This window comes from Mytilus edulis, chromosome 1 (assembly GCF_963676685.1).
Source record: "Mytilus edulis chromosome 1, xbMytEdul2.2, whole genome shotgun sequence".
NCBI lineage: Eukaryota > Metazoa > Mollusca > Bivalvia > Mytilida > Mytilidae > Mytilus > Mytilus edulis.
This window is the reverse complement of record NC_092344.1, coordinates 25,620,333-25,643,231: the sequence shown is the minus strand read 5'-3', so window position 1 is coordinate 25,643,231 and position 22,899 is coordinate 25,620,333. Positions and strand designations below refer to the sequence as shown.

General features: G+C 33.5%; 1 protein-coding gene across 1 annotated transcript in view; it reads right to left on the bottom strand.

Annotated features, from left to right (window-relative positions):
* Window positions 1–1,214: 1,214 nt before the first annotated feature.
* LOC139519311 (uncharacterized) overlaps window positions 1,215–22,899 on the bottom strand; it is a 68,492-nt gene continuing 46,807 nt past the window's right edge. Inside the window, exon 3 of the mRNA XM_071311299.1 lies at window positions 1,215–3,482. Coding sequence (XP_071167400.1) covers window positions 2,611–3,482 — 872 coding nt within the window. The 3' untranslated portion in view covers window positions 1,215–2,610. The remainder of the gene's footprint in view (window positions 3,483–22,899) is intronic.

The window sequence follows — 22,899 nt, the reverse complement described above, 5'->3', positions numbered from 1 at the left end:
TTGGTTTTAAAAGATAAACACCAGCTGTTTTTTGTTAAATCATTTGTAATTTCTGTTTTATATAACTATCCCATAAATTTATATTTTTTGTTTGTTTAGAAATAACTCAAATTTATCAAATATAGGAAAAAAAACGTAATTCGTTCCTGTATATTATCAAATTTCAAAATTGCATTATCGACTTTTTCATGACAATTGGTACAAATAATCTTCAGACGTATTTAAACCGAATGTTATTTTGAGACAGAGGGGTCCATGAACTCGTTTTCAAGAGAAATCAGTTTCAATTATAAAAATCAGGCGAAAAATGCATCGTTTCCCGATATGTCACAGTTTGACGTCACGAACATAACATTTTACGTTAGCAACGTCATTTCCTCCCCTGTAAATTATTCGTATGCCCTTAGAAGAAAAATTAACATTCGCCAACGACCAATTGTTTTGTATTGTGTTTTCCATGTTAACCTGAAATATCCAAAAATTGATAGGCCAATTGTTGCTGTCTGCATAAGAAATGTTAAAACATTTAAAGTAAGCCTTTAATGTGGATACTGCAGCACTTAATATCAAAACATCATTGATCATTTAAAGCAAACAGATCATCAAGGAAACGGTAATTACTCTAAATTTACTACATAATGTCATTTAGGCTTATCTTTACTTAGTTTGGTATACAATACAGGAACAAGTTTTCAGTTAAAACTAGCATATTCAAATTATTGTACAAATGTATATATACTAGTCAATGCAAGAAGACACCACTCGCACCCACAAAGTGGAAAGGGATTAATATAAGTTGCAAAACTTTTTTTCCTAATCCATTATAAATAAATATGTTTAAACTAATAAAAGAAACGATGAACATTTTGAAACAAATTTTATCGTGAAATGCAATAAATAGGAAAAACTGTTATATTATACAATGATAAATTCATTTACCAAGCAAATGCATATCGATAAAAGAATTTGAGTAAATTGGAAAGTTACAAAAGACAAAAAAAAAGTTATTGAACATAGGGGCCAAATGTATTTCGCGGGAAATAGTGTCAAAGTCGACACCAAATTTCGTAGATGATAATTAACTATTTGAATGAAACGTACCATGTTAAAGTTAAAAAGTTTAAAGTTATAACATTGATTTTTAAATTTTAAGTTGAAAATAAGATTTTTTAAATAACAAAAATTACAATTTTTTATTTTTTTATTTCCTTAAATTAAAGTTTTGATGAAAAAAAAAAACACTCTGTTAAAGTAGATCAATAAGGCAATTATTGACCTCTGTACAGTGTATTTAATATCATTATATGTGGATAATACATTGCATTGTATCGTTTCAGTCGTTGACAAGTATATTACAGAGACATACTTTATTGCAGTTTTTTCTCAATTAACCATTTAGTTATAAAAGACACATTCGTTTGATAAAATGAAAATAAAAAAAAAATAAAATGACAATACCATATTAAGAAATGATACACTTGTTCCAATTTGATTCCTGTTAAAGGGGCTTGAGGGTATAAATTGATTTTTTTTCTAATATAGGATTTCGCTATTTTTTCTATAAATGAACTTTATCATATACGTAATAGAAAATGAAATAAAAAAAAAAGGGTCACCGATCATTTAACCTCACAATCTGCCTTCGAAAGAAGCATGCATTTTTGTGAAAGTACTTTTTTTCTATTGAACTAATAGGAGAAATTTTCGAAATAATAAAAAAATTACATTACAGAAATCGCTTTATATTTATAAATTAACTGTTTACAAAATTTTGAATTTTTTGAAATACTAAGGCTTTTCTACCTCAGGCATAGATTACCTTAGCTGTATTTAGCAACACTTTTAGGAATTTTGGATCTCAATGCTCTTCAACTTCGTACTTTATTTTGCTTTTTATAACTTTTTTGGATTCGAGCGTCACTGATGAGTCTTTTGTAGACAAAACGCGCGTCTGGCGTATATATAAAATTTAGTCCTGGTATCTATGATGAGTTTATTTACAACCACTGGGTCGATGCCACTGCTGGTGGAGATTTATTTCCCCGAGGGTATCACAAGCACAGTAGTCAGCACTATTTGTGCTGACAGGAATTATCATTGATATTGTTATATTTATAAATTAACTGTTTACAAAATTTTGATTTTTTTTAAATACTAAGGCTTTTCTACCTCATGTATAGATTACCTTAGCTGTATTTGGCAACAATTTTAGGAATTTTGGATCTCAATGCTCTTCAACTTCGTACTTTATTTGGCTTTTTATAACTTTTTTGGATTCGAGCGTCACTGATGAGTCTTTTGTAGACGAAACGCGCGTCTGGCGTATATATAAAATTTAGTCCTGGTATCTATGATGAGTTTATTTAATCGTTTAAGTACAGCTTATTTGAAAAATGATAATAAAAAATATACAATGTAGGTTACGGATGAGTTAAACCAGATATTTCAATTGTAATGCAAAAAAATGAATCGTTGCACTGAAGGGAGATAATTTATATCGTCTTTAATGATACAAACAATATAAAAGTCATCTGGACCAAAACGAATCGATTTTATAGGTTGATTTTTAAATTTTCAAATTTTCTGAAATTTGTGTACCCTCGAACCTCCTTAAATCAAATTTTGACAGATTTTACCAAGATAAAACCACCGATTAGTGCTTCTTAATATCAAACTAATGGGTTGAAAGAACGTTTGAATTGGTATCCTTGGCTTAAAGGATGATTTTGGAGAATACATGATGTATAATACTTGCTGATCTGAGTTCATTAGGTTCATATCAATCATCCATTCTACGGCTAATCTATAATCCCTGGCAAACAACAAAAGATTTTTGGGTTTGCCAATGAAAAATCCACCAGCTATGTAAAATCTACTTTCATACACAATTTCAGTAGGAGTGAGCTGATCATTAAAAAAATGTACCTGAGAAAAGGACACATGGTCATCTTTTACATTTCTTGGGATTGACATTTTTATATAACCAGGTTTCTTGTTTCTGAAATAGCCTATATCAATCCATGCCAGAAATGCTGTTTTGTATACTTTTTCTGTTATTACTTTTTCCACTAATTCATACTTCGCATTCATAGCACACGAATATGCAGGTTTTACTACATTTGGATAATAGCTCTGGTATTCTGTGCGATTATAAATGTCATCTAATCTAGGTTTCAATTTAAAAGACCAGAGATTTGATTGATTCACCAAAAATACCTTTGTCATATATGTTGGGAAGTGTTGACGATTTGATTTAAATTTCACTGCCATATCATTTACGTCTGTATAAAGGATCACAGTATTGTTTACATATCCAAATTGTTTCATCCAATTAAAATATGTGCTGAAAGAATAAAATGTATTCCGCTTTTTTTTGAAAGACCCAATGTTGAAGTAAGCTGTTATCAATGTTACTTCCTCTGTCTCACTACGATATGTTTTATTCGGAAAACTCCTCAAAATTCGTCGACTCGTCTTAAAATCTGAAATACAAAATTCAATACAGTAAAACATATGTTCTCAATTTTTGGTGATGAGGACTTGTACACAAATTGTGATCTGAAACAGGATTGATGATCTGAACAGGTTTTACAAAACAGGACAACTAAATATTAAAGACATTTGAAGTAGAAAAAAAAAACAATTAACATAGTCGATGGCAAACCAAACCTAGGTCTTCTAACTAATTTTGTCACCTGCAGACATATTGATTAGTCTGTTCAAATGCTTATAAGGCTGTGACGCTAAATCAAATGCAGCTAAAAAGTATCATTCACTTTGTGTGTCATATGGTTTTACGATTATATGTCGGAGGAAATTTTCAGGTGCCCTGATATAAACGGTGTTTTATAATTTTCAGAAGCAATTTTAGATCTTCAAGTAGAGTTTCGTATATTTACCTATAGACCGATGCATGATACCGCGATAACCCTTCAAGACAGAGTACATATATTGTCAATTTTGATGAAGCTAAATTGATTTGGAGAAAACGTTATGGTAATTAAAAACAAATATTGCTCTTATTGTATTATACAATCTATCCTTAGTTAACACATACTGATATATGACACATTTCCATTGCAAGTAGAGCCGTGGTGTAGTGGTTAGCGCATCTGACTACTAACACAAAGGTTCCTGCTTCGATCTGCGTTCCGGGGAGAAAATTTCAGGGACTGAATTTTCGGCTCTCTCTTGACACCGTTTGCGAGTAAGGTCTTGAGAAACGATGATAGTTAGTCGGAATTGGACGATAAATGACTGACCCGTGTTAAAAGAGACGTACGTAAAACCGTTAAAGACACCATTGTAGAATTCGAGAAAATAGCAGGCTAAAGCCGCTAAAAGGCAGGACTAACACCCTCAAAGTGGAATTTGACTAATATAAATTGCAATAACTTGTTTCCTAATCAGCTAGAAGTAAATATTTTAAAACTAAATAACAAATTTAATCAATTTTGGTTGCTACAGGAACACTTGTTTTGTGATGCAACCGTCCTGAGTTAAATATGAAAACTATTAATTTAAGTGATGTCATTGTCGGTATGTTGAATGAAAAAAAGCAAAGTAAAGCATCTTGTATTAATTAAGACAAAGTGGTTTAGTCATTCAGTGCATACATTGCTGGCATCTGTATGAATCATTCCATCCTGATATATATATTATAAGTTAGAAAATGTGCTAATGATATAGGGTCATTAAATTCCAAATGGACTGGGAGCGAACCTGGAATCCCCACATGGAATTTACTGACCCCACATATATTGTATTAGGTTACTAAGCACACTGTGAAACACATTTATATTACCGACTATCTTAATATGTGGTATTCAGACAAAGTTATTAGGTCTTCAATACTTAGTTTTAAGAACTTACTTCTATTTTTCTTAACACAAACAAAGTCAACACTAACAACTTGTTACCTTTGAATGTGTTTTATGAATTTATTTCAATCGTTCATCCTCAATTTCTTCGTCTATTGTATAATTTTGATTTTACCTCACATGCGTGTTGTTTTTATAAAGGAACGTAGCATTATTACTAATCGTGGATTAAAATAAGTCCCACCAACTTATCCTACATATCTCCATGCGGTTGTTTTTATACAATCATATTCTTAGAATTGTATAGGAGTTCAGATAACTACTGATATATGATACCTTTCGTGTTTGTTGCTTTGGTCACATTTTTTGTTGTAAAATTATCCTGGGATGAGACATATCTGATTTTCAGTGATGTTCCCATATTTTGAAGAAGAAAAAAAGAAGAAATGCTGAAACGCGGACAATTTGTTTTATTTACCAATATTAATGCGAGTTGTATTATACAATCCTCCATGAGTTAACAAATATACAGCTTTATGATACAGATATTTCACTTTTGTATATATTAAAGTTCAAATGAGGTATGTTTTGATTTTAGCAGTCAACTAATTACTGTTATAAAACCTTTTTGAGATGTGACAACTGGTTAAGTGATGCTTTGACATTTTGAATACAAAGAGAAAATGTTAGGACAGTAATGTATGATACCTGCATGTAATTCTTTTCAAACGTGAACATAGAAACAAGATTGATTAAATCGGAGTTAACAAGCTATACAACATAATAAAATAAAAAAAAAATCCGATAATTCTCAAGATTTTATATGCATACAGAGAAAATTGTCTATGGATATTGAGTCACGTTGGAATCAAAGGAAACACAGTTGTAGACCAGGAAGCAAAACATGCTCTTGATGACACTTTATCTAATTGTGATGTACCATATAATATCGGCTACAAACATACTTAAGAAGAATTGTGAACATCCTGCTACAAGCATGAAACTTAGCATATAGCTTCCTCTAGTTTTTATCTCTGATTTCAGATAGAGAGGCAATCTAAATATAATGCCGCACTTCCGGTAAATCATATATGGCGGACATTATCCTTTTTAAAAATTAGTCTAATATCGAAGGCTGGTTTGTAAAAACGTGTTATAGTTATGCTTCTATCACTATATTCTGCACAAACCTCGAATCTGTGCTTCTTTTGGATACATTACTAGTTTTTAGATTATAAGTCTTTAAAACCCCTACTTCCGGAAAAAATCCAATATTGCGGACATTGTACTGAAATAAGCGTATATTTAGTGAGGGTAATTGAAATGTGTTTTAATGTATTTCTTCCATCATTATATTGTGCACGAACCTTTCGTTGGTGCTACTCATGAATTCAATATATAGGACATATTGAAAAAGAAAGTACTCGCTTAAGTATTAAAACATCCCTAAAACTAATAATATATGGCCGTTAATTTATGTCTATTCACAATCACCACAACAATCAAATAAAGCACATTTACAAGAACTGCGGCATCTTTTCATAAGTTCACAATGGACAAGCTCCTGACAAGATGACGAGTCTTCAGAAAGAGCTGTCCAAAAGGGTTCCCATTGTTCATCTTTGTCCCTTCGTCACCCATAATCGCCTGTACTAGGTAGCATAGGAACCAATTCCAGGATCGTTCCCAATACTTACCTACCTTGTAATAGTGTACGTTGTACATTCTGGAAAAGACGAGCTGGCGAAATAGACTTAATTAGTCTTCCCTTTTGCGAAAACTGTTGTTTCCCTGCTTCGTCAAACCCATCTGATGAGTTTGTTCGGTCGTACATTAAAACCGAAACGTGGTTAAAACATCAAAATAAGGTATATTTGTCGATTAGGCTAATTCGGTATTCTATCCTGGAAACATAATACACAAATATACGAGATATTGATGGTTTAAGCATTTTCACAACTGTTGCTCCGTCGATAACTAAAACATCCACGTCAGGAACATTATCTGTATTTGTTTTTCAATGGTGCTAAACACTTACTGAGAAGATTTGACTTTGTTGTTGACGTATGTTGCCATTCTTCCTCAATGCTTGCGGATTTATATTATTTTGATGGGCAAAGAATTCATTCAGGTCGCCACCTCTTGTCTGACAATAAATATAGAGTCTTCACATTAACGAAACATCACTTTTTAGTATGGTTCTTTTGTCGTGCATTCATTGTCGAATAAGTAAATACAACAGTAGTATTCTGCGGTTCAAAAGTCGATCATCAATCGATTTAGAAAAAAACAAATCCAGGCTGCAAACTAAAACCGAGGAAAACAATTCAACTATGAGAGGAAAACAACGAAACAACAAAAACACTGAGGTGCATCAAAAAACGACAATGTAACACACAGAGAAAAGATACCATATCAACTGCACGTCTTCCCATTAAGAGTTTTAAGTAATGCCATTCATTTTTTCTTGATTGGTTCAAGTATGGGAACAGTTCATTTTATCAGACTGTCTCCTATGTACTTTTCATACTGTGTTTTATGCGGGGTTCACACATTGCCGATTATTGCTCCCGTTTGAGATCAGACAGCGATACGACACGAAAAGTGAAAAAGTCGGATTAGTATCCTCAATTATTTGGAATGTCCTATTATTGTCTGAACGCAGTCGTTTTAGTTCGTAACAGATTCCTACTGGTCGGGAAGGGTCCGAATAGTTCGGCAAAGCATCCCGACAGTTGGTGCGTCCCGTAACATTCAGGGAAACTCAGCCGATTTTGTCTAGTCGGATTACAATCGTGCCTATTTCGTGACAGATTCTGCTGTATCAGATCGAATTCCTAACAATGTTCTGTGTATTCGGGACGGTGTCCTGTGGAACGGGAATCATCTTGAGAATTTTTTTATTGCTGTTTTTCTGTCGATTGAGTCCAGATTGCATCCACAGCTTGTCGATTGCGAACTGTTTTAGCCGAAACCGTTCCGAAACAGTCCCGTTATTAATTCTAAATTCGTCAATGATACCCACGTCAGAGTCCCGCCAATTACAGAATACAATACGACTGAGACCAGACAAATCCGTTTGCAATGCGATAGAGCGGACCGTGATAGGATTACGTTCCGACAGTACCTGATCATCCCGAGTATGCCGACAGTTTTCGAACGGATAACTTCCGTCAGCGTCGGTTCACTGTCTTGTCACTATCTGATCTCTGTCGGATTACATTCGGTAGAATCGGGACGCACTCGTGACAGACTCGGTCGAATTTTACCTGGCGAAAGATACAAATCGGATTAGAAACGGATTTAGAACGGGATTATTGGGATAAATTCGCTTGGAAACGGTTGAATATCGACGCTTCCTGAACAATATCTGATTGTTGTCGTGATTAAATTTGGTTTTTTACAAATTTTAATTAAAGTTTTAAAATTCCATCCACGATTCATAGGATCTTGATCAGACTTTTAATAAATATTAATCGGGAATGGTCCTGTCAAGGACGGCAGTAAAAATCGTGAATGTGTGACCCCAGCTGAATGCGGGGTTCACACATTGCCGATTATTACTCCCGTTTGAGATCAGACAGCGATACAGAACGAAAAGTGAAAAAAAGTCGGATTACTATCCTCAATTATCTGGAATGTCCTATCATTGTCTGATCGCAGTCGTTTTTAAGTTTGTAACAGATTCCTACGGGTCGGGAAGAGTCCGAATAGTTCGGAGAAGCACCCCGACAGTTACATGTAGGTGCGTCCCGTAACATTCGGGGAAACTCAGCCGATTTAGTATAGTCGGATTACAATCGTGCCTATGTCGTGACAGATTCTGCTGTATCGGATAACAATCCTAACAATGTTCTGTGTATTCTGGACGGTGTCCTGTGGGACTGGAATGATCTGGAGAAATTTTTCATTGCTGTTTTTCTGCCGTTTGAGTCCAGATTGCATCCAGATCTAAGACTTGTCGATTGCGAACCGTTTTTGCCGAAACCGTTCCGGAACAGTCCCGTTATTAATACGAAATTCGTCAATAATACCCACGTCAATGTCCCGACAATTGCAGAATACAATACGACTGAGACCAGACAAAGCCGTTTGCAATGCGATAGAGCGGACCGTGATAGGATTACGTTCCGACAGTACCTGCTGATCCCGATTATGCCGACAGTTTTTGAACGGATAACTTCCGTCAGCGTCGGTTCACTGTCTGGTCACTGTCTGATCTCTGTCGGATTACATTCGGTAGAATCGGGACGCAGTCGTGACAGACTCGGTCGAAATTTACCTGGTGAGAGATACAAATTGTATTAGAAGCGGATTGAGAATGGGATTATCCGGATAAATTCGCTTGGAAACGGTTGAATATCGACGCTTCCTGAACACTATCTGATTGTTGTCGTGATTAAATTATTTGTTTTACAAATATTAATTAAAGTTTGAATTTCCATCCACGATTCACAGGATCTTGATCAGACTTTTGACAAATTTTCAAGGACGGCAGTAAAAATCGTAAATGTGTGACCCCAGCTGTACCAACCTTCTCTATTTGGCGGATATTTCGTTGATACGCAAAAAAAAAGCACCAACATCTGTCGTTGATAGTATCCGCCAAATAGAGAAGATCAGTAAAACACAATATGAAATTACATAGACGACAGACTGATAAAACGAACTGTACCGATTTTTAGTACCACATTTACATGAAGAGGTTGACACTAGAATCATGTCGCATGTGTCTGATTAAGTAAAACACGAACTTAAACGAGTCAAGATTCGAACAGTCGATACTAGTGTTGCTGTCATTGCTGTTTCGCTATTCCGTGACATAGGTACAAACCAACTATCGTAAAGTGGTTTTACTAAAACTGCATATGTAATAAGAAAGACGTCCAAACTGTATGAATTTGTATTGATGACTGAAGTACAATATAACGTCATCAGTAAACGTTGGATATACAATAATGCCGCGTTACGTTAACGTTCTCTTCTGTGCGTGATTTCAAACGTTCTCAAGCCCACGAAAAGTGAATTTATAACTTGTAAAATAATTAAAGTCTCTCTGTTAAAATATTAAAATGAAATTAACTTTAAAGTCATTCATTAAAACTAAACTTTTACCACAGTTTGTTATAGTACGGTGTCACATTTATTTCACGTTCTTTTTTCTTGTAAGTTTCTCACTGTTATCCAATTCCTGATATAAGTTAAGCTGTTTTAACTGAGATTTTGATTTTCCCATTTACTGTAAATCATCGTAGAAACATTTGTTTTTGTTAATGTTTCTTGTCCACATTAAAGCTGATTTGTCTGTTTCCTTTACTTTCAACGGACCAGTGGTTCTTTGTTTTGTCCTTGAAGTGTACACAATTGTAGAAATATGTTCAATGTCAATAGTATTCTTCTCTGTTGTATCTTCGTTAGTGTGCGCCTCTTCCGTTTCTCCTAAATTGGTAGTACTAAAGTGTGTTACGTTGATTGAACTGGTTCTTTTGAGTGGTCCTTAGAGTAGGTATCATAGTTTGGACTTCACTGCTGTTGGTCCCTCAACCCTAATGATATCATCCTCGACAATATCCCAGTATTGGTCAGCCCCAACAAGCAGTCCAATTGCAAATGATGTGTCCTCAGTTACGGCGTGTTCTAATCTTAAGTTTTGCAAATACGGCAACTTTTTTTGCAGTTTCAATGTTAGTCTTAAATGGTGCGGCGATTTTAGGTACAATCAAAACATCGACTGGTATTTCTTGGTCATAAACAGTTTGTATCTTTACTGTTGTTGTGTTTAGCTGTTCAATAGAGTTGTTCACATTATCGTCTCCAAATCTAGATAGCGTAATTGCTTCACTTTCTGTGGTTTTTAACTCCAATTTCTCTGCTAAATGTCTTGTAATAAATGACCGTGTGGCGCCTTCGTCAAAAAGGATTTTTGCATCAATAGTTTGTTCTTTGTAGCTTAGTGGTGCTATTGTGGTCTCTAATAAAACATTTGGGCGATCACAGTTTAAAAGTGAATATAAAACTGAAGTCTCAGATTTCTCCGCGTTGTTTTTTTGTACTGTACATGTCTTTATCATGGTCGTTGTTGCATAGGCTTGTGTGGTGACGTCTATCACATTTCTTGCAGTTGGAATTAGATTTGCAATCTACAACGCGGTGACGCCCTAAGCAATTAAAGCACAATCTATCTTCTTTTACAATTTTTATGCGGTCGTTGTGGTCTGTAAATTTGGTATATTTAGACGAAAAGTGGGATTCCTTGCAATTTGCGAAGCTGACTTGATACGATTTCTCTGGTGAATTAGTCTTTGGCTAGTTTCCACGAGATTTTGTGTTTGTGTAGAAGGTAGCTGTAGCACTAGGACTTTCAAATGTTTCTGTACTTCTACCAGACTCTGTTCCTTAAAATTGCCAGTTCCTTAAAAATAGACCTCCTAAGATCACCAAAATACCAATCTGTTGAACCGTGTTCACGAGTCAGGTTTTTACGTATTTATCTGGGCATTTTGTTGAGTATGATTGGTACTAATAACGAGCCGTACGAGACATGAGCTTGTCCGAGAGATTCTAGTCCACGTATTTATGTTTCTGTCCTGTCATAGTAACTTCTAAGGTGTGTTAGCGTATTCTTTGGTGCGGGTATGTCTAATAGTGCTTGCATGTACGATTGAATGATCTTATGTTTTTGTCCGAATCTTTCATGAATAAGTTCAATAGCTTTGTTGTAGTTTGTGTGCGTAAGAGCAAATCCGGCAATGGTATATGCCGCTTCTCCTTCTAGTAATGATTTTAGGTAGTTGAACTTTTGCACTTCGGTTAGTCTGTTGTTGTTGTGAATTGCAGAATCAAAAGAATCCCTAAAGGATTGCCATTCAAGTACGTTTCTATCAAATGTAGGTAAATTCAATTTCGGTAATTTATGAAAGTTGCTGCTATTGACGCTTGAATTTGAACGTAAAGACGTGAAATTGAGGCCAGTATTTTGTGAGTCATCTCTTATAATATATATTGGGTCAACATTTTGAATGGGTTGCAGTGTCATATTGTGCGGCGAAAAACTTCTAGCGGCTGCATTTAACGTGAATAAATTTACGAATTTGGCGTATTTTCGTCTCTAAATTAAATTTATACTCATATGTGTCAAGTATATCTTGCCCTATATCCTCTTCTTGTACACTATTTCAAATGTTCTTATCCAAATCCTTCAGAATATCTTGCTTTGCCTTTAATGTATCCAGAATTGTTTCCAATTCGTCCTCTTCCGGTTTTTCTTCTGTTTCACTTCTCTCGTCAAATCTTCTTAAAATCCTAGAAACTGCGCTTCTGTGTCCCGCTTGAATATATTTCAGCTTTGAAGTCATCTTCTGCTGGTCACGGTACCAATATCGCAAAGTGGTTTTACTAAAACTGCATATGTAATAAGAAAGACGTCTAAACTGTATGAATTTGTATTGATGACTGAAGTACAATCTAACGTCATAAGTAAACGTTGGATAAACAATAATGCCGCGTTGCGTTAACATTCTCTTCTGTGCGTGATTTCCAACACCAACTATGATGTCTTTTTTTAGTGGAAAAAGCTTTCGATATATATATAAGTGTCTAAGAATGTAAGACACTAATGAGTGTTATAAAATTAGATGTTATATTTTATATATTATTCACGCAATATTTCGCTAAACTAATTAGCTTCATCGGGCGTGCGCATCTATGTTGGTGAAATCGGATGCATTCCAAAAATATCTTTGTAGCTTGAGCAACACAAAATTCGTGTAAAATTTTACATATTGATTGATGGTCTATATAAAACAGATTTTTGCCGTTTATTGTACATAACAATTTTTAAATCTAAACAAATAGTTGTTGTAGTAAACTAGAATGAAATTCATGATTTATTCCTTTGGTTTTGGGTAGAACTGTTTTAAATCAATTATTGATTGATGGTCTATATGAAACATATTTTTGCTGTTTACAAAAACAGTTCTACCGAAAACCAAAGGAATAAATATAGTTTTGCCGTTTATTGTTCATAACAATTTCTAACTCTAAACAAATAGTTGTTTTAGTTAAATAGAATGAAATTCATGATTTATTCCTTTGGTTTTGGGTACATTGTAGAACCGTTTTTGTAAACGGCAAAAATATGTTTTATATAGACCAACAGAGACATATAATACAAGAGATTGGCAACTCGGCAAAATCCCGTAATATCACACGGCCAGATTTAAACCTCGCGAGATCTCTTTGGGTAATAGAGTCATTATGAAAGTATTAAAAGTACTCGAGGTAATGGTGAGTGTTTAAGCATAAACTAAATATTTCAGTGTTAAATTTAAAATAATTAATTAAATAATTTGAGTTCATACATTCATAATTTTTTATTTCAATGTCCTTTTAATTTTGATTTGTATTATTTGTATTATTGAAAAAAAAACATAATTTGATATTGAATTAAAAAAAAAAAGATATTAAATAATTAACACTTAATAAATTGTATCAGAGTTCATTTTATTTGATACTTTCATAATGGGTTTCTATTAAATATACAGCTGTCTCGGAGACATAATTTCACAGTGTTATATGTATATTATTCGATGGTCAGGTAAATCACAACCTGTTAAAAAGAGTTTTATTTGACACCTGGTACACAAGAAGTTGTTACACCACAGGTGTCCACACTCTTTCCGAAAATATTATTTACAAAATATATAAAAATAACTAATGTGTAGAAAAAATAATTAATTTGTTTGTTTATTTATCGTTTATCATGATCGACTTCGTCTTATATTCATAATTAGTATAGATCACTAAAAATTGAATACTTATTGTGTTCATTATTAATTGAGTTTGTATTAAATTTTTTTTGTGATTGTCGGTAAATTGTTTTCTAAGTGCGTTTTTTTCTAAAATTACATTAAGAGCTTGCATTAATTTTTTTTTTTTTATGATTGTCGGTAAATTTATGGTTTCTCCTTTTCACGGATTGTGTATTTAGGACTTACATTTAATGATCATTTAGTAGAAAATGGCAATATAAGTCTCACTTTTGACCTCGAATAGAAAGAGATTAAACCATATTTTAAGTGTAAGGAACTGCTAAATATACGATAAAAACTCACAGCAGCAGGTATTGCTGCCTTTTCATGTAACAATTTTTGTAAGAAGAAACATGTTACTATGTTATACTTCTGTTAGCTTGGAAAGTTGACTTCAAAGCATACACCAGTTTTAATGCCATATTGATATCTAAATGTTTCGAAATGTTTATTTTTCCCTTCTTTTTTTTTTTTAACTTTTGGACTAGTTAAAATCTACTTTTAGTTTTGAAACAGACATGCAGATGTGTAAATAGTTTTATAACTATTGGACTTGATTTGAAAGTTAAAATCGTTTTGTTTTACTTTATACAAACTGCACGAAAATGTGTCTACCTTTGTTGTTGATCAGGCTGATTTAATTGATGGTTGCATAACATCCAGTGGAAAATATTTCATATTTTCAATATATTGATGTGCGAGTGTATGACATTTCTTTTCTGTACAGTATATGCAATATAATATTTAACTCTCCACAAAAAAAACAAATGATACAGACATTAACAACTGTAGGTAACCATAAGGCTCTTAGCAATGAGTAAAATGCATACTGCACTGCGAACTATACAAGGTCTATTTATGAAAAAGGTTTAACAATTCAAACAAGAAAACTAACCGCCCGATTTATGTACAAAAAAATCCAGATATGATATACAGCAACAAACCACAAGTGAATAACAGGCTTCTTACTTCGGAAAGACACAAAGATAATAAAGGCATGATAATATATTTCACCATTATCACAAGCCGTACAATTGTATGTTCTTGTTTGGTTTTTTTTTGTTATGTTTTTTTTTACCCCACAGTAAGCATATCTATAAATCATATAAACCAATTAATTATTTGTGGCTTTTGGGATAAACCAAATTACATCTGTAAAAAAACACCGGCATACATCCAATTATTCTGAAATGAAAAGGACCAGTCAGACTGAGAATCAGAACAAGTATTTATGTATACAATATATATAGACTATCACTACATATGATTCCATCCTTTTTCAATAATTAAACCAATATATAAGAGAACAAAACTCATTCCAGGTATAAATACTATTTTTATAATCAAACACTCACTTATAATGTTACTGTCAATGAAAACTGAGAGCTTTATGCCAATTTCCCTGCAACTGATCTGGTACAGTTCAACTATATGCATATTTCGGTATCTGTACAGCTAAGGATATATGTACATGTATCATTGATGCTTACTTGTAATAAATTGCATAAAGTCTGAAAGGGAGAATGGGAGAATGGGAGAAAGGCAAGGTTCTTCATGTTCATTGTGTGTCTCATTCACTGCAAATATCTCAATTCTTGTGTAATCAGTTGCTCTGTGCCTTCCAGTGGTGCAAGACAAAAATCAGCATGACAATCAAATTCAAGTGTACATATTTTTTCATTCTCAAATGGCTGTTCTGTTGCTGCATAAGTGTGATCTAACAAGACTTCTCCTTTGTCTTCTTCTGATGTAATAGAAATTTCCTCAGAACGTACAAACTCGGCCACTGTGTCATAGTTGGATGATCCTTTTCATCTTCAGTGTGGATTGAAACTGCAACATATATCTCCTCCATAATGGTACCAACAGCTGTCCATGGTCGAGGATTACCTTTCTTTTAACTCCTTTTGTTAACTTACTACATCTTTTCCTCTTTTGGCATTCTAAATTTTTAAAAAATAATATTTTAGAGTTGAAAAGAAATTTGAATTTGTAGAGCCTATTATACAACATATATTTGTCTTACTTTTAAACTTTACTTCCTACATGTATGTCATACAAAATTCTGCAGGTTTTTATTATGCTAAATCTATTTTAAATTTCATTTTGTTATGTATGGACCTTTCAAGCTTGCTATTAGGTACACATATTTGATATATTTGTCAATTGTTAAACATCGTACAGTGAACATACAATGTAAGTTGCTGACATCAACTTTACTTAGGCCGTGTTCACACCAAACTCCGTGTACAGTAAACTTGTTTACAATTAGTTTAATGGACTGGACATTGGTTTCACATTAAATTTGTTCACATCTATACACCTTGTTTAATTACCTGTACATAAGATTTGTTCACATTTGTAAACTCTATGTCATTTAAATGTTCATTACGGAGAATCAAATGAATTATGTGTTCGGCAATAAAACGTTTGCGCGGAAAAAATTATGACTCAGATAAATAAACAAAATACCCCCCCCCCCCCTTTTTTTAAAGTTAAGTGGTTGCCTCTTTATGAAAGCCATTTTGATGATTTGCAGTAGTTAAAAGATACTAAAGATGTCTCGATTAAGCATTAGAAAACGTAGGCTGCAACCGCGTGCTTACAGACGAAGAAGAAGGATTGATATATTAGGGATCACTATATTTCTATCTTTTCTGTTTGTTCAAATGGTATTTCTTCTCCAAGAAGTATTTGGCAAAGGGAGGGGGTAATGTTTTTTTTTTTACTTTTTAAGTGTAATTTCACGGATCCGAGATACAAGACAAACAATACATTTGCCTCACACTTTTTAAGTAATGAGTGAATCGTTGTTTGAGTAAAGACCAGTGGCAAATATTTCTGTCAGGTCGATTCGGAAAGACCTTAATTTTCAAATGAATTATGTGTTCGGCAATGATGCTGCTTTGAGTCTTGATAAGGGCTCAATAAAGCTACGTTAAATTTTATTTCTAAACAAAACAAATAAATATATCAAGTTTAATAGACACAAATATTTCTGTAAAGAACTTTATAAATAATTGCTATAAATATCAATTTTATTCAAAAATCGTTTCTTCCTTAAATATGCACGGTGAAACTAATGTTTTAAATGCCTAGTTGTGTGTACACTTAATCTACACAAGGCCTACATCGAGTATCGACTGCATGTAGACAAAACATGATTTACACTACATGTAAACATTGAGTTTTATCAATGGGAATGTAATTTTGTTTAGTTTACGTGTGAGTTACACTTACACAACACCGAGTTTAGGTCAATGTGAACACGGCCTTAGTCTCTGCTTCTATCACATGAGGGTCTGGAAGCAGGGGTGGATCAACCCAGGATAAAAAGAGGTTCCAACCACATGTCCCCATTCAAATTCATTGATCGTCAAAAAAAAGGGCTGGATCCGCCAATGGGAAGGTGTTTACAAAAGGTAAACGGACAGAAAGTCACAGGACATAAAGTCACAAATTTGGTAGGACAAAAAGTCACTAATAATCTGTTGACAATTGTTTGTATATATAAGAGAAATATCTTTAAATATTTACTCTTTAATACATATATTCATATCAAAGTTTAATAAATGTGTCATTATATTTGAAAAATGAAGATTTATTTAATTTTAATCATGCAAAAGAAAGATTTCTTGGCACCATGAAGCAATTTAAGTGGCAAACCAGTTAGACATTTTGTTTTTTTTAACAATTATTTGATCATTTTTGAATTGTTTTTGATAATTTTTGTCTACAAAGTTTGTTTATATACAATAGTTCAAGAATATAAATAAGCGTTTTTTGTTCAAAGAAATAATCAGAAAAAATGAATTGTGACTTTTTGTCCCGTGACTTTCTGACATTGTCCTACATTCATACAATAGGAGTATTGAAATAACTGCATGAATTGAAATCAGAAAAGTAAAGACAAGAGGAAACATTTTATCAAAATATCAAGATTGGAGACTGACGGGGTGCTAAAATAAATAAAAAATAGAGAATAATGGGCAAAATTTATAAAAAAAAAAAGAGGAATATATTGGGAATGTGTACATGTCCATGGTATACACATATATGCCCCGCTGATCTTATTTTAACAAGATAACATTTGGAATTTATACAGGCTCATTAAATTGTAATTGTATTCGATAATTTCTAAGTTTTATGAAAAAAAGGTAATTCTGGCATAGCTCGATTTGGGGATCAATGTGAAAAAAATAAATCACCTTTGATGGTATTTTATGAAAACACTATTTGATCAAAATATACGAAAATAGTATCATTTTAACGGGATAACAATCGGGAGTAGAAAAAGACTATAAAATTGTATATATGTTTTATGAAAAAAAAATGGTAGGCCACACCGGTTCTACAGCAATAAAGAAGGGCAGCTGAAAGGACCGAATTTAAATTGGTCTGCATTTGATTGTTATCATCATCTCAGCATACTATAGTATAAACAAATTGGAAGAACTAGTCAGATGTATCTTTTGAGTATACTTACATGCTTTAGCTGTGAAAACAATCGACATAAACGAGAAAACAAATCTTTAAACGTATCGTCTCTCTTAACAATAATGGCGGAATTTTCTCATCTTATCCCAGGTCACATAAGAATCCAAATCACGTTCGGTCTCACGTGATTTCATTTAGCGTTACGTGGATTCTACTAGAGTTGCGAATCTCTTGTATTATATGTCTCTGAGACCATCAATCAATATGTTAAACTTTTACACGAATTTTGTGTAGCTCAAGCTACAAAGATATTTTTGTAATGCATCCGATTTCACTTAGATAGATGCACACGCCCGATGAAGCTAATTTGTTTAGCGAAATAGTGCGTGAATAATATATAAAATATAATAACTAATTTTATAACACTCATTAGTGTGTTAAAGTTACATTCTTAGACACTTATATAATTTAATTTAGTAACTGCATCAGTTTATTTACAAACTAATCCACACCTAGATAGATTGAATGTTGATTGTTGCTATTTTTAGACACTATATATATATAGTATCTGCAAATGGCCATCCAACCGAAAAAATATCTGAATTCGTGGATTACCATCTTAGACCACATGTTAGAACAATGCCATCTTAGATTATTTGAAGAAAATGGATTCATTAAATCCCTTACCAAACAACACAATTTTGATATCGATGGATGTGTCTTCTTTATGCACAAATATTCCCAAAAATGAAGGAATAGTCGCTTGTGAACAAGTTTGGAACAATCATAAGGATAAACATCCCCCAACAGACTGTCTGGTTCAGTTGCTGAGACTAGTGCTCGAAAACAACAATTTTGTATTCAACGACTAGTACTACTTGCAGGTTGACGGAACCAGTATGGGAACCAATTAAAATGGCACCTTCTTTTGCCAACATTTTCATGGGGAGTCTCGAAGAACGCATTCTTTCGAATGTGCCATACAAACCCTTGTCTTGGCTCCGTTATATTGATGACATCGACATCAAATGGAACAAAACTGCAGAACGTCTGCAAGAATTTCTCGATTTCTGTAACAACTTTCATCAATCGATAAAGTTCATATCTGAAGTTTCAAATGAGAAAATTGCGTTTCTCGACACCACCATAACTTTAGAAAACGGAGTCATGACAACCGACCTTCACACCAAAAAAACGGATAAACACCAATTTCTCTCTCCGAAGAGTTGTCACCCGAAACACTGCTCCCGGAGCATTCCGTACAGCCAAGCCATCAGGTTAAAACGGATTTGTTCATCGGAATCTAAATTAAACCATCGTTTAGGGCAACTCAGACAGCAACTCAAATCAAGAGGTTATCAGAACAAAAGTATTTCAGAAGCTTTCGGTAAAGCAAACGAAAAAGACCGAACAAACCTACTTGAATACAAAGAAAAGACGGCCCAGACAAATAAAATCCCGTTTTTTTGTTAGCTTTCATCCTCACCTGACAAATCTGTCATCAATTGTCCACAAACACTGGCGTCTTATTGAAAATGATCCTTCCTTAAAAGAGATTTTTCCATTACCTCCCGTTATGGCTTACCGCAGACCCAAAAACCTCAAAGATATTCTAGTAACAACCAAAGTATCTAAAGAGGAGACATCAACAATCGGAGATCATAAACCATGCGGAAGGGGCAATTGTAAGTGCTGCAAAGTCGCCAACATCGAAACCCAATTCGTCAGCACAGTCACAAAAAAATACAACATATTTATAACATCAAATTGCAAAACGCAAAATTGCATTTATGTTCTAACGTGTGGAACTTGCAAATTACAATATGTTGGTGAAACAAAAACACCATGTAACATCCGACTAAATAACCATCGGTCATTTTATACAAAAGAAAGGAACTGCCCAATTCAAAGACACCTTTTAAGAGCAGGGATATAATTTTGAAAACGTCACATTTCAAATCATTGAGAAAAATCAAAATTGGGATACACAAGGAAGACAAAAAAGAGAGAGATTTTGGATGCACCAGTTACGAACTATTAAACCTGATGGACTCAATGAGAGAGACGAAAAAAGATTTAAAAGCAAATCAAAATCATAATTATCTTGAAATCATACAAATTAATTTAAAGAAACTCATACAATTAATCGAACATCTATAAATGTGTTAAACTTTTAGTCCAACTTCATGTAGTTGTAGCTACAAACATATTTTATGCAACATCAATCAATATGTTACACTTTTTCTCAACTCTTGTATAGATTAAGCTACACAAATATTTGTTTGTCATGCATCCGATTTCACCTTGAGAGATGCACACGCCTGATGAAGCTATTTTTTTTAGCGAAATATTGCGTATTTCTATTTAAAATCTAAATGTATATATATAAATATATATATATATATATATGTATATATCCATGACATCTCAAATGCACTTGGAAAAGTTTGCGTTGGAGTCATAATGAATGGCATTTGAATATGTGACTTTAGCATTTTGAATGATGATTGATCAGCCTACATCACCAGATATTGATTTGATAATGTCATTGTTAGAGCGATACGTGGTTTTGTTGTTTGATCAAACAAACTCACCAGTTTGGGTAAACGAAGCAAGAAAATAACTGTTTGTGCAAAATGAAAGACGAATGGTGGCTATTTTGCAGACTCGATCTAGTTTTTTCCAGCAGTTTAAAACGTGCAAATTACCAAGGCGATTGTGTAAGGGGAACGAGCTTGGAATATATTGCTTCCTATGCTACCTAGTCTAGGTGTCTATGAATGGCTAAGGGACACATAGATTTTATTAGTAATTTGAAAGATGTTTTAGTAATGAGGTGATTTTAATTTTTCAATCAATCTACTAGTATCCAAAACTCCACATCGAGGATTCAGAATGAGTTCTCATCTCTGAAATGTACGCCATATTGTTTATTACCGGAAGTGTTGACTTTATATGAAATCATTTTAAACATAATAGTGAATTAGTTGTTTGATGATATCTAAAAGGCACAAATCGAAGAGTAATACTAGAGAGAGCTGTGTGCCAAATTTCATGCTTGTAACAGGATGTCACTTCGCAAGTAAACTGTATGACGGTATTTCTAAAGACCCTCTTTCACTGCGGAAATATTTGTCAATCTAAAGGACAATTTATTAGTCGAGCAGGCAAATCAGCAGGCAATGTACCGTTGGTTGTCTGGAATTTTGTGAAGATTAGGTATTCAATAAGAAAACAAAGTAAGTCCTCCGATGTTTTGTTCAATGTAATATTCATTGAATTCATGAAAGTCTTATGATTCGCTAAAATATCATCATTGTCAAAAGAAGCTGATCATCTGTCAAACTTTAACTTCTTAGACAGACGTAAAACGATCCTTAAACCGAGTTTGCTTGTTCAGTTTACTTAAGTTAACTTAATCGAGGTGTTTGAACTGGTTATCGAAAAAAAGTTCCTTTAAGTGTTAGGATTGTATCAATTGAAATTGTTATTTTCAGTTTCAGACTAAAATCGTTTTAGGTGACATGATCTTTCAACAAAAATCCTGTCCCCCTTTCTAACCGAATGTGACCTACCAAATAAGACTGATAATCAGAATTTTGTTTACTTATAATTGCACGACGGGCGCCACATACGGCACATGATCTTACGTATGACTCACTAGAAGCAAGATTTCAGTCTGAGATGATCTTTTCAGTCAGATCAAGTCTTTATGGAATGAAATTTACCGCAAACGATTTATTTTCAGATTTTCAGACGCTGTTCCGATCGATATTTTTCAGTCCACTCTGGCATGTTAATATCAATAATGCAGAAGTTATAGCGTTCGTTTAAGATCTGCAAATAGATAAAGCAAGATGTGGTATGAGTGCTTATGCGACAACTCTCCATCCAAGTCACAATGTATAATAGTAAACCATTATGGGTCAAGGTACGGTCTTCGACACGGGGCCTTCGCTCACACCAAACAGCAAGCTATTAAGGGCCCTAAAAGATACTTAGTGTTAAACCATTCAAACGGTAAAACCAACGGTCTTATCTATATACAAAACGAGAAACGAGGAACACGTATGAACCACATCAACAAACGACAACTACTGAACATCAGATTTTTGACATAGGACAGGTGCAAAATATTGCGGGATTAAACGTTTTAATGGTACCATACCTTCTTTCTTATCTGAAACAATAGTGTAACATAACAAAATAGAGAGACAGACTATAAAAAATAGATTGGAATGGTTTAGCTCAATCAAAAAAACGTAGTAACCCAAATGAACTCACGCTCTGAACGAATAAATTTGATATATGGTACAATTTAAATACAAAAGTGATAAGAATAAGTGATTTAAGTAAAAGTATTATACCGTTGTGAAATGTTAACCAATTTCAGACAAACATCAACTTTGAAAATGAAAAGAATTACGTCAGGTAAATCAAAATATTTGTGTTGTTAAGTAAACTTCTTATTCTGTCTGTATAATCTTCCGTAAAGGAATACCAAGAAACTGGAAGAAATCAGACTTAACATAAAAAATAACGTTTAAACTTGTCCGATACTAACCCAAACGAAAAAAAGTAGCAGGTCTAAATTGAAAACAACGTTCAAACCTATGATTGTGAATTTTTATTCGTGTGCATGCAAAACAATATTTTTGGTAGAGGGGGTTAAATACATGACAAACAACATTTTCCAAAAGACAAAAAAAGTGAAAAAGTATATTTTAACGGAAGGCATTTAGCTAGCTGGTCGAACAATGGCAGTCCAAATAATTATAACGTCTTGAAGGGCTATTACATTGACGTCATAACGCCGCACTCATATTTTCAGT